General features: G+C 41.2%; 1 protein-coding gene across 2 annotated transcripts in view; it reads left to right on the forward strand.

The window, feature by feature from the left end:
- LOC144592804 (dual specificity calcium/calmodulin-dependent 3',5'-cyclic nucleotide phosphodiesterase 1A-like) overlaps nucleotides 1–17709 on the forward strand; it is a 192985-nt gene that overhangs the window by 71549 nt on the left and 103727 nt on the right. For both annotated transcript variants that reach the window (XM_078397892.1, XM_078397891.1), the window contains exons 3-7: nucleotides 721–834; nucleotides 2265–2447; nucleotides 9900–9966; nucleotides 11611–11727; nucleotides 16202–16342. In XM_078397892.1, coding sequence (XP_078254018.1) covers nucleotides 721–834; nucleotides 2265–2447; nucleotides 9900–9966; nucleotides 11611–11727; nucleotides 16202–16342 — 622 coding nt within the window. The remainder of the gene's footprint in view (nucleotides 1–720; nucleotides 835–2264; nucleotides 2448–9899; nucleotides 9967–11610; nucleotides 11728–16201; nucleotides 16343–17709) is intronic.

A 17709-nucleotide genomic window follows, 5' to 3' on the forward strand; every position in this document is an offset into this window, starting at 1 on the left:
TGTGTGTGTACAAATAAAGATATTCTTACTGTATATATACATACACAGCCTCAACACTGAGGTCAATTTCAGGCAATTAGTTTATTCAGCATTTTAATTTCAGATTTCCAGCAATCACTTCACATACAATTTCAGATAATGATTCCACATTTAAAAAATGACACAACATGCTGGTAACTCAACAGGTCAGACAGCATCTCTAGAAAATATGGGCAGGTAAAATTTCAGATTGTGGTCCCTTCTTCAGACCCGACTCAAAACGTCACTTATCCACATTCTCCAGAGATGCCACCTGACCCTCTGAGTTACTCCAGCACTTTGTGTCTTTCTTTTTGAAAACCAGCATCTGCAGCTCTTTGTTTCTACATTTCACATTTAAACCTCTTTCTGGCTGAACGATTGTTTCTTTGTTTTATCAGCTTGCACTGTCATCCCTATTGTTATAATCTCTCTCATCTTCAATCACATCACAGACCTCCCCCTCGGATGTCCTCTCTTTATCCCTTGTCCAACATCTTATAGCCAGTTTAATCTCTAATTATTCTGATTAAATATCATCACCCTCAATTGGTGGCCTAAATTCCCTTGCCAGTGATGCTGCCTGAACTGCTGAGTTGTTAAGATATTTTATGCTAATATTCATAAACATTACAGGTTATAATCTCTGTCACTATCACTCTCAGCCATGTGGAACTTTCAGTAGTTCTTGTTTGTTTCTAGGTTGCGATGTGTGATCAAGCAGTTGGATCGAGGTGAAACTTCTGTTGTTGATCTGAAGAAGAGTTTGGAATATGCAGCTTCAGTGCTTGAGATGGTCTACATCGATGAGACACGGTATGTATGCCAACCATTCTCAGGTGGTCCCATATACAGTACTTATTTGTTCTTTATTTCAGCTGTGCTATAAGGGGATCTGCATCTAGTCATTAATATAGTATTACCATGATAATTTTGACTCTCATGTTATAGAATCATGGAAACAGACTCTTCGATCCAACTGGTTTCCTGATGACCTAGGTGCCTTCCTGTGCTAGTCCCATTTGTTTGCATTTGGTCCATGTTCCACTACACCTTTCTTGCCCATGAATCTGTCCAAATATCTTTTAAACACTGTATTTGTACCTGCCTCTCCATCTTCCTCAGGCAGCTTGTCCCATCCATCCACACTCTCTGGGTGAAAATTTCCATAATGTTACTCCTCAGCCTCCTTCGCTCCAGGAAAACAGTCCCAACCTATCCAGGTTCTCCTTGCACCTCAAGCTCTCAGTCCTGTCACCACCCTTGAATCTCCCATTGATAATGTTTACATTGGTTCAACACTCACGACATGTACTGATGAGTTTTGATGCACGTCTGATGAAGGGTAAACACGTGCACAGTTTTCCCTCAGCAGGATATTTTAGTTTGAAAGGACAGCTGCCACCAGAATCAAAGCACTGTTTTTAGAATTGCCTGTTTCAATGCTGTTAGCCATCAATTTTTGGTTGATGGTTTTGAGTGAAAAGTTCTGCCCCATGTTTACTTTCAATTCTGATCTAATTCACACGAATATCTTGAGGACTTCCTACATCAGCTGCTCTGAATACCAAAAGTGACAATGATGTTGCAAATTCAAGTAGATTGGACAATTTGATTTCCTCCTCAAGGGCTTTCTGTCAAAATAACTTTGAAATACATCCTTAGTAGCCTGCATTTTTGCAGTCTTGCTTGATCAGATCATTCACGGTTAGCAGGTACTTGTTTCAATTGCATGCAATATTGATCATCTGTTTTGTAGGCTTCTTTGTGTGCCACTGCCCCAATGGCTTATATATCACATTCTGCCAGAGGGTAAATTATGCAGTGTGCAAATTTTGTTTTTATGTAGTTAGCAGTTGCAGATGATAGTGTCATAAATATCCTGTGGTTTTTCACCACTACATCATCTGTGCTTCCACATCTTGTGACTGGCCCTTCAGATTTGCAGAGGTTTCTCCCAGTGGGATGGAACTGAGAATGCACCTCAAGTGCTGTGAGCTGCCACTATATTAACAGTAACAATACTACTCTGTACGCTGAGCCTAGAGATATCCTGTGATATCCTGCATTCCCATATGTTGTACCAATATTAAGAAATGTAGTCGATATATATATATATGGAGATTCATGCTTCAAAGACTATTCACACCAAAAAGATCATTTAAAACGAGAAAGGTTTTGCATGTATTAGCTTATACTTGTGTATTTATAAAACATGTGTGCAACATTGACTCTTTTAAACACAGCCGTCTGCTGGATACAGAAGATGAACTCAGCGACATCCAGTCTGACTCTATTCCGTCCGAGGTCCGTGACTGGTTGGCCTCCACATTTACAAGACAGATGGGAATGATGCTGAAGAGAACGGAAGAGAAGCCAAGATTCCGCAGCATTGTCCATGCAGTGCAGGCAGGGATATTTGTTGAAAGGTATGGAAAGCTTCCATCAATTCCATATTTTTTTTAGTTTGAGTGTTCTTGTTTATGCTGTTTTAGATGTGTAGGATAGTGCTAGTGTACAGGACTGGTTGGCACAGACTCAATGGGCTGAAGGGCCTGTTCCTGTGTTGTATCTCTAAAGTCTCAAGTCTAAAATAAAAGATTCATGACAACTACCAGCCAATATCTACGGCAAAGCCATAGACGTTGTCTATATGGACTTCAGCAAGGCATTGATAAGGTTCTACATGGTAGGCTGCTCTGGAAGGTTAGATCGCTTGGTATCCAAGGAGAGCTATCTGACTGAATAGAGAATTGGCTTCATGGAAAGAAGCAGAGGTTGATGGTGGAAGGTTGTTTTGCGGACATGAGGCCTGTGACTAGTGGTGTGTTTCAGAGATCAGTGCAGGGCCCATTGCTGCTTGTGGATTATATCAATGACTTGCATGAGAATGTAGAAGACGTGATAACTAAATTTGCAGATGTCACTAAAGTGGGTGGTATTGCAGGTAGAGAAGATGGTTATCAAAAATTACAGTAGGATCTTGATCAGTTGAGCAAGCAGGCTGAGGAATGGTTAATGGAGTTTAATGCAGATAGGTATAAGGTGTTGCATTTTTGGAAGTCCAGGGCAGGATCTTCGCAATGAATGGCAGGGCATTGGTATATATTGTAAAGCAGAGTGATCTGTGAGGGCAGGTACATTGTTCCTTGAAAGTAGTGTCATAGGTAGATAGGGTAGTCAAGAAGGCTTTCAATGCATTGGTCTTTACCAGTTTGGGTATTGAGTGTATAAATTGGGATATTATGTTACAGTTGTACAAGACATTTGTGAGGCATTTGGAGTATGGTGATCAGTCTTGTCAACCTACTTTTGAAAGATGTTATTAAACTGGAAAGAGTGCAGAGAAGATTCATGAAGGTGTTGCCAGGCCTTGAGGGCCTGAGCTACAGGGAGATGTTGGGCAGGCTAGGACTTTAGCTACTGGAGGATAACAGGTGTAACAGATATAGAGGTGTACAAGATCATGAGAGGAATAGATAGTGTGAATGTGAGAGTCTTTTACCAGAGTAAGGGAATCAAGAACCAGAGGACATAGGTTTAAGGTGATAGCGGAATAATTTCATAGGAACCCGAGGGGGCAACTTTTTCACACAGAGTGGTAGGTGTATGGAATGAGCTGCTAGAAGAGGTATGTTGAGGCAGGTACTACAACGAACATCTTTTTAAAAAAAAAGTAAATTAAAAACATGTCGGGGGATTTAACAGAAATAACATCCAATAATTCAGAAAATGTGCCAGTTCCGTACAACCAAAGTCCCAAATTTGCCAATTTATTGCAGTTTTACCGATATCAGGGGAGCCTTTATATAAAAGCAATGCTTTTATTCTTCTTTTCATTCATCATATGGAATTCCACAGGCCCTCATATCAGTGAGAATCTGTGAGGTTAGCCTCTAACATTATCTTTCGTTGTTGCCATGCATCAAAGTACGAATAAATGGTTGCCCCTAAATCAATCACTATTTAACTGGGAAGGAAGGAGTTGTTGTGGACAAATTTGGAATCATAAAGGAGAATATTAAAATGTAGCACTTGCTGAACAAGAAGACAATAGTTAGCAAGTACAGGAGTGTGGAGAATGTATGCTGGTGAAGGATGAGAGGAAACCAAAACAAATCTGTTAAAGGCAGATTGAGCCCAGTTATCTTCATTGAGTTTCTTGGTGAAGTAATAGAGAAATTTAACGAGGAAGATGTGTAATTATGTGGTATATATGCATATCCATAAGGCATTGGACAAGGTTTCAAATAAATATTTCATCAATTTGGACATCGAATAAAATGGTTGTAGCAAGTGGATGAAAAAATGGCCAATCCCTGGAAACAGCAAGGTAGTAAGAAACTGTTCTTTGGACAATCTCTAAATGTTCTTTCCCCCCAGTTCCCATTGACCATTTATACTTCACACTGCCACAGGAAAGCAGCCAACATAATCAAAGATCACTCACACCTCGGTCATTTTCTCTATTCCCCTCACCCACTGAGCAGTTATAAAAGCTTGAAAGCACATACTAACAGATTCAAGAACAGTTTCTTTCTTACTGTTATTAGACTCTGGAAAGGACCTGTTATATACCAGGGATAGATTTCCATTCTACCTTGTTGCAGCTCTTACACTTTTTAATCTCCATTTTATCTGCAGGTATAACTTGCTTATTTTCACTTTAACATTACTTGATGTACTCATGAAATCAAAGTTATCTCGGTACATGTGACAATAATAAAACAATACCAATAGACTGGAGTAAAATATAAAGTGAAGTTCTCCAGGGGTTTTTGCTGGACTACTGCTTTTCTTAATGCATGTTAATAATTTAAACTTGGTTGCAAAGAACATAACTGAAGTGGCACTAATCTTGGAAACTTAGTGAATTGTGAGAAGGATAAAGAGAGGCTTAAAAGTGATATGGACAGACTGCTGGAATAGGTGATGAGGTGGCAAATGAAATTTAATACTGGGAAATGCAATTTGTTATCATTTGGGAGGAAGATTGAGAAGAACTGTGTCCAGGTGCAGCCCCTGAATGGACGTGTGGTGGAGTAGGAAAAGCAGCTGGATGACCTCAGGGCCATCCGGGAATGCGAGAGTTTCCTGGACAGGACCTACTGTGAGGCTGTCACGCCAAGGGTCCAGGTCGAGCGAAGATGGGAGACCGTTTCAAAGGGGAGTAAACATGGACTACAGGAGACCCCGGTGGCTGTGCCTATTGCAAACAGGTACACCCTCTTGGGAGCTGTCGGGGCAGAAGACGCTTCCAGTCCGAGCGGCGGACAGGTCGGTGGGTCTAATCCAGGCAAGGAGACGTGACCGGGGAGACCGAAGTCGGGAAGAGCCATAGTAGTGGGTGACTCCATTGTCCGAGGTACGGACAGTAGATTCTGTGGCCGCAGGCGGGACTTGGGGATGGTCTGTTGCCTCCCTGGTGCCAGGGTTCAAGACATCATGGACCGGCTTCAGAACATCCTAACGAGGGAAAGCGATCAACCGGAAGTAGTTATGCACGTGGGCACGAACGACGTCGGGAGGAAGAGGAAGGAGGTACTGCAATGTGAAGAAGACTGAGAAGTAGGATGTCGAGGGTGGTTATCTCAGGATTGCTTCCTGTACCTCGTGCTAGTGAGGGCAGGAACAGAGAGATCAGGGATATGAATCTATGGCTGTGGGATTGGTGCAGGGATTTAGATTTCTAGACCACTGGGATCTCTTCTGGGGTAGGGGTGACCTGTACAAAAGGGACGGGTTACACCTTAATAGCAGGGGGACCAACATTCTGGCAGGCAGGTTTGCTAGTGTTTCACGTGTGGGTTTAAACTAAGTAGTGGGGGGAGAGGGGTTGACACATTGGGAATATGAAGATGGAGTTAAAGGGGAAGCGAATACAGGAGAAATTGCAAGGGACTCTAGAATAAATGGGAAGGAAAGTTCTAGATGGGATAAGAGAGTAAGGTCAGGGCCAATGGTGACCGGTGTGAGAGGGGAGGTGAATACCGAAGTTAAAGTGTTGTATTTAAATGCGCGAAGTATAACAAATAAAGTGGATGAGCTTGAGGCTCAGTTAGACCTTGGCAAGTATGATGTGGTGGGAATCACTGAGACATGGCCACAAGAGGACCACGGCTGGGAACTGAATATTCAGGGGTGCACAACGTATAGAAAATACAGACAGGTGGGCAGAGGGGGTGGGGTCGCTCTGTTGGTAAGGAATGATATTCACTCCCTTGCAAGGGGTGACATAGAATCAGGAGATGTAGAATCAGTATGGATAGAAATGAGAAATTGTAAGGGTAAAAAGACCCTAATGGGAGTTATCTACAGGCCCCCAAACAGTAGCCTCGACATAGGGTGCAAGTTGAATCAAGAGCTAAAATTGGCATGTCGAAAATGTAATGCTGGACCCCAGGAAAGGGAGTTTGTGGAGTGCCTCCGAGATGGATTCTTAGAACAGCTTGTACTGGAGCCTACCAGGGAGAAGGCAATTCTGGATTTAGTGTTGAGTAATGAACTCAAGGTAAAAGAGCCATTAGGAGGCAGTGATCATAATATGATAAGTTTTAATCTACAAATTGAGAGGGAGAAGGGAAAATCGGAAGTGTCAGTATTACAGTATAGCAAAGGGGATTACAGAGGCATGAGGCAGGAGCTGGCCAGATTTGACTGGAAGGAGGCCCTAGCAGGGAAGACGGTGGAACAGCAATGGCAGGTATTCCTGGGAATAATGCAGGATCAATTCATCCCAAAGAGGAGGAAAGTTTCTAAGGGGAGTAAGAGGCACCCGTGGCTGACAAGGACAGCATAAAAATAAAAGAGAATAAGTATAACATAGCAAAGAAGAGGAGGAAGCCAGAGGATTGGGACTCTTTTAAAGAGCAACAGAAGATAACTAAAAAGGCAATACAGGGAGAAAAGATGAGGTACGAAGGTAAGCTGGCCAATAATATAAAGGAGGATAGTAAAACCTCCTTTAGGTATGTGAAGAGGAAAAAAATAGTTAAGGCAAATGTGGGTCCCTTGAAGACAGAAGCAAGGGAATTTATTACAGGGAACAAGGAAATGACAGACGAGTTGAACTGGTACTTTGGATCTGTCTTCACTAAGGAAGATACAAACAATCTCCCAGATGTTCTAGTGGCCAGAGATCCTAGGGTGACGGAGGAACTGAAGGAAATCCACATTAGGCAGGAAATGGTGTTGGGTAGACTGATGGGACAGAAGGCTGATAAATCCCCAGGGCCTGATGGTCTGCATCCCAGGGTACTTAAGGAGGTGGCTCTAGAAATTGTGGATGCATTGGTGATCATTTTCTAATGTTCTATAGATTCAGGATCAGTTCCTGTGGATTGGAGGGTAGCTAATGTTATTCCACTTTTTAAGAAAGGAGGGAGAGAGAAAACAGGAAATTATAGACCAGTTAGTCTGACATCAGTGGTGGGGAAGATGCTGGAGTCAATTATAAAAGACGAAATTGCAGAGCATTTGGATAGCAGTAACAGGATCGTTCCGAGTCGGCATGGATTTACGAAGGGGAAATCATGGCCTATTCCTGCACCTATTGTTTATTGTCTATAAACCAAAAAACATGATTCTGAAAGAGAGAGGTCTGGGTTTTCCATGGGCATATCTTGTTGAATGCAATAACAAGTTGAGAAAGTGTTTAAAAAGCATTCTGGATTCTGGGCTTTATAAACAGAGGCATGGAATGCTTGAGCAAGGGAGTCCTGATAAACTGTTATTACACAATGGATTTGCCAGTAATAGAATATTGTACCCTATGGTGCAGCTCGGCTGCGGGGCTTAACACCGCCCGGTGCAGCTCGGCTGCGGGGCTTAACATCGCCCGGTGCAGCTCGGCTGCGGGGCTTAACATCGCCCGGTGCAGCTCGGCTGCGGGACTTAACATCGCCCGGTGCAGCTCGGCTGCGGGGCTTAACATCGCCCGGTGCAGCTCGGCTGCGGGGCTTTTCATCGCTGGTGCGGCTCGGCTGCGGACTTGACATCGCCCGGTGCGGCTCGACCACGGGACTTAGCTGCGCAAGGCTTGGTCGCGGGCCTTTCATCGCCCAGTTCGGCCGCGGGACGTTTCAGCGCCCGGTGCGGGGACTGTGCGGGTCGGTCGGGGACGAGCTGTCTGTCCGTGGGCGTGGGGAAGAGAGTGGAAGTTTTGTTGCCTCCATCACAGTGAGGGGGTGTTTGGAGTCACTGTGATGGACGTTTGTGTTGGGGTTATGTGTCTTGTGTTCTTTTTTTTTTCTATGACTGCTATGTAGTTTCGTTCGGTACTTCGGTACCGAACGACAAATAAAGCTCTGTTATACCTGTTATACCTGTTATACCTGTTATACTGTTATACCTGTTATGTGGGCACCATACTTTGGGAAAGCAGTAAAGACTTTGCAGAAGATGCAAAAGAGGTTTATCAAAGTACTCCAAGGATGAGGGGGAATGAATGAAGGTAATTGGAAGAAGAACCAAAAGTGAATTAATTTATTTTATTGGAGCCTGGAACACATTGGCAGTGATAGAATTGGAGACAGATTCAACTGTAACATTCATTTGGGATCCGGAAAAGTATCTGAAAGGAAAGAATTAGCAGGGCTATGAGAGAGGGCTGGTCATTGGGAATAGCCAGATTGGCATTGGTATATTATTGTCATGTGTCCTGAGATAAAGTGAAAAACCTTTGATTTGAGGGCTATCCGGGTGGATCGTACCATACCATGGGCACAAACAGTGGTGTTAAAAAAAGGAAGCAGATGGCAGAATAGTGTTACTGCTGGAGAAAAAGTGCAGATTAAAAACAAGAGTGCAAGTGCAGTAAAGAGGTAGGTTGGGAGATTGGTCTTTTCTACTACTAGTACAGCTTTGATGGATTGAATAGCTACCTTTTGTGTTGTAACCATTTATTTAATGATTTGCCTTCCCAAAGATCCAGACGTACATCGACTGTACGCATATTCTTACTTGGACTGTCTTTCTCAGTCTGGCAGATCATTACTAATGGGGTGCCACAAGATTAATACTGGCTCCTTGGATATTCCTCGGGTATTAATGACCGATGAGGAGACACAGCACAATATGTTTGCTGATGAAACAAATTTCAGTAGAAAAGTAAACAGTGGTGATGAGACAAATTGTGCACAGAAATATAGCAAGTGGAATGAAATGGGACAGACGGATTATTATTTGGGAAAATGTGGGATAAATAGAAGAACAGCATACTTTTAAAATATGTTTAAAAATAAAAAGTCTTCATATTCCAAGGGTTCATAGTATGATCATGTTTTACACATGGAACATAAATATATAGGTGCATTAGGCAAATGGTATGTTGTTCTTGTTGCAAGGGATAGATGTGCAACAATAAGGACATCTTGCTCAGATGTTACAGGACTTTGCTGATACCTCATTTGGAATGTTATGGGCACTTCTGCTCTCTGATAACCAAAATACTTGCCTTAGAGTCAGTGTTGATTTGCCGTATCAATTCTTATAAGAGAGGGGTGAATTATGAGGATAATCGAGCAAGATTGGCTATACTCACTGCAATTTAGAAGAATGAGAAACTATCTTAATAAGGCATTTAAGATTCAAATGAATCTGATGGGGTCCCAGACCTGAAAAGTTATTTGCTTCCCTTTCCACACATGCTGCCTGACCTTCTGAGTTTTCAAGCATATAAAACAAAATTATGTATATAAATGAGTTTCACAGGATAGAGAGAGAGAGAGAAACAGTTTTGTTTGGAAGTAGAATCTAACAACACAGCCTCTGAATTCAACTTGACAAGGCCATTAGTTCATTTTATCTCACTGACCATTGTTTTTGATGCAAATCTGCTTTAATGACACTAATTCTATGTTTTCTAAACTGCTCCTGAACAGAATGTATCGACGGACGTCAAATATGGTTGGACTAAGCTACCCATCTTCAGTCATTGATGTGTTGAAGGTACTTTTTTTAAAGTCTTTATTTTTTTATTCTATAGTAATCACCTAATCTTAAGAAGCAAACTTTATGACTTTGTCCTTTTGAAGTTTGGGGCATTAATCTACCAGAGGGCAGATAACAGGTATTCATGTATCACTTGGTCTTTCATCTATTATGAATTCAATTTAAACACTGGAAAGTTATGATAAATGCAAGTATGGTGTTGTACCTGCAGTTCCTTGTTATTCACATTATTCAGACTTGTTTGCCTAATTTTCTTTTCAGCTGAATGAAGCTAAGAACTTAAAAATAAATTTTGAGAATGTGCCTACATTTTGAGTTATTTTATGTCTATTATAGTGTACGATTTCTGTCTCCAGTAAATATATGATTTGAACTGAACTGTTTCAAAATTGATGACTTGTTTTGGAGGACTTTGCACATTGGTACAAAGACCATTTGTAACCTCATCAGCTGTTCTTTCACCATTTGCTTCATATTGGTAAATGTAGTGAGTGTACCTTCCACAGAATTGACCTTGTTTGACACTCAGGTACATTGCTTTTAGCTGGTACTTTGAATCTGACCCTGCCTATATTTCTCTACAACTCAGCTGTTCAACTCTATAAACATTTATGTGAAAAACCGCACCCTGCCAGTTACAGAGACAGTTTCTTCCCAGCTGTTAAAAGGTCAACTGAATCATCCTACCACAACCAGAGAGCAGTGCTAAACTACTATCTACCTCTTTGGTGACCCTCAGACTATCCTTGATCGGACTTTGCTGGCTTCACCTTGCACTAAATGTTATTCCCTTACCATGTATCTATACACTGTAAATGGCTCGATTGTAATCATGTATTGTCTTTCTGCTGACTGGCTAGCACGCAACAAAAGCTTTTCACTGTACTTGGTACTTGTGACAATAAACTAAACTAAATTATTTGATATTATTTTTATATCTTTTGGCAGAGATGATTTACAACAATGTTGACTGGACTCGTGGGCCTGAGTTATAGGTAGAGGCTACCTCAATTACAGATGATATAGTTGAGGCACATTCAATAACAACATTGAAAATACATTCAATAACAACATTGAAAATACATTTTGAGCAGTATATGGATAAGAAAGGTTTAGAGGAGTTTAGAGAAAGCAAGAACAGGGTACTGATTCTGGAAGATCAGCCATAATCATATTGAATGGCGGTGCTAGCTTGAAAGGCCAAATGGCCTACTCCTGAACCTATTTTCTATGTTCCTGTGTTTCTATGTATGGACCAGGTACATACAAATGGGAAGAGTTTGGATGGTAACTTGGTCAGCATGGACAAATTGGGCCGAAGGACCTGCATCCATGCAGTATGATTATATGATTCCATGATTCTGTCTGTATGTAGTGAACGTTTAGGGCTCATTTCCACAAAGGTGGAGGAAACAATTCTTAACTTTTGAGGCTACTGACCTGTGAGTTGTGAAATGAGATGGAGCATATTTTCAGTATGAAGAGGTGAATGGCTACCTTCTGTGTCATAAATGTCTGGTTCTATGATTTTGTGTTTCATGTTCCTTTGGCTTTGTTGACCAGGTAATAGATTTGCAGATGGTTCTGTATACCGATGATAAAGTGAGTCATGATGGAAGTCTATTTTCATCTGTTTTTCAGAATATAGATAAATGGACCTTCAATGTATTTGCACTGAACGAGGCCAGTGGGGACCACACACTTAGATTTGTTGTTTATGAACTTTTCACCAGATATGATCTCATTAGTCATTTCAAGGTTAGTATGTGCCTTTTTGGTTTATTTGAATGTACAATCATGTGCACATGTCGTTTACATTTTGTAATATAAAATGTTGAGAAAATAAAGGTGAATTCTACCTGCTCTTTAAATATTTCTGGTGATCTATTCCCCTCACCACTTTAAGGTAGACAATTTAGACTTCGAGAGATTCACCACTGTCTAAGTGAAATAATTCCTGCACATCTCAGATTTAAATGACCATCCCCTCATCTTATAATTATCTTACCTTGTTTGACACTGTCCCTATTCAGCTATGCCCCAAAAATATGGCACAAGACACATCTAGTTAAACCACAGCCTCATAGCAAATGTGGCCTGGCCTCAAAGTTTGCATGTTCTCCCTGTGACCACATAGCCTTCCCCTGGCTATTCTGGCTTCCTCCCACCTCTCAAGGTTAATTGGCTTCTGTAAACTGGGAAATAGAAGAATAAAGTGAGGATTAATTATTTGTACAGACCTGATGGGCTGAAGGGCCTGCTTCCATGCTGTATGATGCTGACTCTATGAATGCAAATTTAACTTTTGGGCTACTGGAATCGATGTTGGTGACATTTAAGTGCTGGAGGAACCCATAGAAAATAGATTTGATTACCCAAAAGTGTTCCAGATCTTGACATTGTCTGTGAAATGATATCGTAAAGAGCAATGCCCATAAGTGTAATGTTCTCTGAGATGGATATTTGTAAGGTGTGGCAAACACATGGCGATAAGCAGCTAAAAAGCGTTTACATGTAATACTACAAGATTATGTCATTAGTGATGTCATGCGTTTGAGGATTTATGGTGGAACCTAAATGATCACGTTTTACCCCATCATCACTCAGAATATGTTTTGGCTGTTGCCCCCTGGAACCTAAATTGAAAATCATATTGGTGCAGGTGTTTATAAAATGAGTCCATTTATTAAATGGTGCATGCATTATTCAATCGTGGACCATCAGCATTTTCAGTTTCCATTAAGACCAATGGACCCATTGGTTTTATGGAAATTTTAATGACAAGCATTCCTTGGAATTTCCAAGGAAATCTCACTATTATTGCAGGGTACTACTTATTAAGTATAGGATAATACTAAAAGATTTTCTCTTAATTTTAGCAATCCTGCAAGTGGGAGTGCATTGATAAGAAATATAATGAATCTGTACTGGGAGACCTATACTAAATTAATTAATGCGAATCTGATCCTCACCACTGCAGTCAACTTATCAATCAGTCAACGTATGGACCGAGCAAGTTAATAATAAATGATGGAGCATCTTTTAACATGTTTAATATTGCCATCAAATATTCAAGATCTCATCAGATTTATGGAACCATGAGTGTTCTGTTTTGCAAATAAAGTAATCTGTACTCAAAACAAATGTTCCCTTCCATTGTTTTACTCAAGGGCTCTCTTTTTAATATGCTGTATTCAATGCATACAAATATAGATGACTGAAAATGACTTTTTCGTAATGCTGGTACTGTGAGCCTGTATTTTGATTTTTATTTATTCTGCATTTATAAGGGTATTTTCCGAATACAGTTGATGCATTTTTCAGTCTTTCTATCAGAGTCCTGGCTGTCCTATCTATATTTTTCTCTCTGGTGAATGATTCTTATCTTTCAGGCCTGAGGGATAATCAAATCTTAGAAAAAGAGAATTTCATTTCTAAACATCTTCAGTAGCAAACGGATTAACTGACTCTAGGAATTATTTATGTATGTTTTTTAAAAATGTCACAATGTCAGATTTTAGCATTGATCTTGGAATGCGAATTTTTAAGCTGCGTTACGACTTTTCCATCTCATTACTCATATCAGGTTATAAATAAATTTGCAAATATTTCCTTTGTTTGACAACCCACTGAAACAACCCACTGAAACTGTACCCATCCAGTGAAGACATACTCCCCATCCCTTTCCTACCCCAGATGCAGAAAACTTTTCACTGTACACGTGACAATAAACAAAACTAACTAACTAATCCACAAATGATGTAGGTTACATATTCCCTTCTATCTTCTTCCATCTACCCTGCCCATACATTTTGCATCAATTTATACTGTGTTCTGTCGAGTAGGCAGCCACTTATGTAAATATTATTTGAAATGGGGAACTTTTACAGGTAAAGATTTTACAGATATGACCAAATCACCTGTGTGCTTAAACTTCTGATTTATACGAGCAGCATTCTGCATTCTTTATCTCTTGAAAATGATGAAAACGGACAGTAGATTAGACGGCATCTGTTGAAAGAGACACAGAGTTAATGTTTAAGGTTCAAGACCTTTCATCAATTCTTACAATGGCCTGAAATGGTAAATCTATTTCTCTTTCCATAGATGTTGTCCAGCCTGCTGAGTATTTCTGGTATTTCTGTTTCTGTTTCAGAGTTCCAGCATGTTTTAAATTTTTTTAATTATAAATGACCTCTTTGTTGATTTTGGAAGAGGAAGGTCGAGGATCCACAAACTTGTCTTCATCAATGGAACAGTGATGGAGAGTGTCCAAATTTTCAAATTCCTGGGCATGCATATCTCTGAAGATCTGTCCTGGACCCAGCACATTGATGCAATCATAAAGAAAGCCCATCAATGTCTCTATTTCCTTAGAAGATTGAGGAGATTTGGTATGTCAACAAACACTCACTTAAACTTCTACAGGTGTATAGTGGGGAACATATTGACTGGTTGCATCACAGCCTGGTTCGGAACTCAAACATCCAAGAACGAAGAAGATTGCAAAAATTGGTGAACACTGCCCAGTCCATTGCGGGTACTGACCGACCCACCATTGAAGGGATCTACAGGAATTACAGCCTCAAAATGGCATTCACCATCATCAGAGACTCACACCACCCTGACTCTCATTTCACTCCTACCATCAGGAAGAAGATATAGGAGCCTGAAAACTGTAACGTCCATGTTCAGGCACAGGTTCTTCACTAAAAGCACCAGGCTATTAAATGCTAAAACACTACAACCTCCAAATAAGCAATAAAACTTTTTTAGTTGTTTATTATGATGTGTACGGAGCACTATGTATGCGTATCTATTGTGTTGCTGCAAAGATGCTGCCTGACTCGCTGAGTTACTCCAGCTTTTTGTGATACCTCATATTGTGTTGCTGCAAGTAAGAATTTTATTGTTCCATTTTGGGACATATGACAATAAAGCACTCATGACCCTTTCTTGACTCTCGACGCTTGACTTTGCACCCGTTAATTGTTTTCAGTTTCTGGCAGTGTAAATGGGATTGGAGTAATTTATGGTATTCTGTTGAAAGCAGCATAAATTCTGTATGTAAAGCTGGTTGAAGTGTAGATTAATGACTCTAATTTTTTTTGTGGCATCATTGATCTACTTTAATACACAGATTTCTCAAATTCATTTTCAGAATTTGCCACGATGGAAATAAAGCTTATAGCTTTTGAATTTGTGAATCAATGTCATAATTACCACAAGACATCGCAAATTTCTTCATGAAGTTTATTTAACTACTAGACCAAGTGGACCCATTGGGCCCAAACCTCTCCTGCATTGGTGCAACACTCTCTCCTCCCCCACTCCCCTCTCCCCCCTGCCCCTCCACCTCCCCTCCTCCTCCCCCCCTCCCCCTCCCCTCCCACCTCCCCTCCCACCTCCCCTCCCCTCCTCCCCCTCCCCCCTCCGCCCTCCCCCTTCCCCTTCCCGCTCCCCCTCCCCTCTCCCACCCACCTCCTCCCCTCCCTTCCTCCCCCTTCCCCCACCCCCCTGGCTCCCCCCTCTCCCCTTCCGCCCCTATCCCCTTTCCGCCCCCCTCCCTCTCTCCCCCTCCCCCTTCCCTCCCCCACCATGCCCCTTAACCCCCCGTATCTACTCCCTCCCTCCCTCCCTCCCTCCCTCCCTCCCTCCCTCCCTCCCTCCCTCCCTCCCTCCCTCCCTCCCTCCCTCCCTCCCTCCCTCCCTCCCTCCCTCCCTCCCTCCCTCCCTCCCTCCCTCCCTCCCTCCCTCCTCCCCCCCTCCCTAATAGATAGATTTAAACTTTAAAATGTGAATAACTTTAACAATGAAACTTCTTCCATTAGCACCAAAGGGACGACAGTGAGTAAGGTGGGCGTAATATTGTCGCTCTATCGGGTACCGTTTTGGCGGTAGTTCAGGAACAAACTTACAAACAAACGAGAGTTTTAGTATATAGACAATTCAAAACGTGAGCAGAATAAAGTAATTTTGTTCAAAGATGTTCATGTTTGCTTAAATTTTTTTTTTCTCTTTTTTTTTGGAATTTTTTTCATGTTTCACTCAACTGAGATTTGATAGAAAATATGGGAGATTGCCCCAGCTTTATATTAATCTGAACCCTGGACGCCAGTAAAACAGTGTGGATTTCAGCTTTCTATATTGATAAATTTTATTTTCTGTTTATGCAGGATGAATAATTCAGATGAATAGATCTTTGTTCATTTGATCTTTTATTTCCTTACAGATCCCTATTTCCTCCCTTGTGTCATTAATTGAAGCTCTGGAAGTTGGATATACAAAGTACAAAAATCCTTATCACAATCTACTGCACGCAGCAGATGTTACACAAACTGTCCATTCTCTTCTGCTGAGAACTGGTGTTGTGGTAAGTACTGAGTGTAATCCTCTATAAATTGCTTCTGTGCAACTAATGCACTAAAACCAAAGGAACTGAAGAATTTTCTGTCTTTTATGTTTACCATAAAAAGTGGTTGAAATTCCCAGTGAGCTAACCAATGGTTTGATTGTAATTCAATAAACTGCTGTTGTGCCACATTGTTGCTTGAATGACCTGTATGTCAGTTACACATTTATGCATCAATGTTTGTCTGTTAAATGGATATAATAATAATACATTTTTTTTTTAAATACAGGAATATCTATTCCTGTATTTAATCTTTTGGGCTTTCCTCAGTCATGGGATGCCAACAGGAATTTTATTGTAGACGAACATGACACAAATGTACTGCCATAATCACCACAATCCTCATAGACAGAGAGGTGAGATTGTGCACTTAACCTCCAAATTTTCACCTACATCTCATTTTCGAGCGCTATATCATTAAAAAAAATTATGATGCAGGAGAGTATTCAGCTCAGTGTTATTGTCCGGAGTTAAAGCCATACCCAGCCTAATCCTACCTTCCTGCAGTAGGCCCAAAGCCCAGTTGGTCATGATTATAGAGTCAGAATCATAGTCATACAGCACGGAAACAGGCAAAACTGCTCAACTCATACATGCTGACCAAGATACCCCATCTAAGCTAGTAATTTATCCACGTTTGGCCCATATCCCTCTAAACCTTTCCGATCCACGTACCTGTCTAAGTGACTTTTAAACGCTTTTATGGTATCTGCTTCAACTACCTCCTCTGACAGTCATTCCATATACCCACCACCCTCTGAGTGGAAAATGTTGTCCCACAAGTTGGTATTACACCTGCCCCTCTCACTTTAAACATCTGTCATCTTATTTTTTGATTTCCCTACTCTGGGTAAAAAAACTCAATGCACCATATCTATTCAGTTTAGAGATACAGTGCAGAAACAGGCCTTTCGGCCCATCAAGCCCGTGTCGACCAGCGAACATTCTAAATGACCGCGTGCACATGACATCCTTTGTGCATGGTTTTGAACTCAAGCCCTTGTGTGTAGTTTTTTTGTGGTTATACGCATCTGTTCCTGTGTATGGAGGAGCTTTCATGGATATGTGTTGTGTATATTCGTATTTTGGTGCTGAATTTCTTTAGGTATTTTCAACACTATAAGCTTGTCGTGAACCCCAACTGCACGCACACCCTAACATACGTAATAGCGACTTTCATAAACTTGCATTTACGTAAGCAATTCTTTAAGGCCGCTGACACTCACGTCGAAGCTCTCATGCGGTCTTTGCATCAGAGCTCCAAGATAGTCTCCACGTCAGAGCTCCACTGTGGTCACCGCATCAGAGCTCCCACGTGGTCCCTGCGT

The sequence above is a fragment of the Rhinoraja longicauda genome, chromosome 4 (genome assembly GCF_053455715.1).
Source record: "Rhinoraja longicauda isolate Sanriku21f chromosome 4, sRhiLon1.1, whole genome shotgun sequence".
In the NCBI taxonomy this organism is placed as follows: Eukaryota; Metazoa; Chordata; class Chondrichthyes; order Rajiformes; family Arhynchobatidae; genus Rhinoraja; species Rhinoraja longicauda.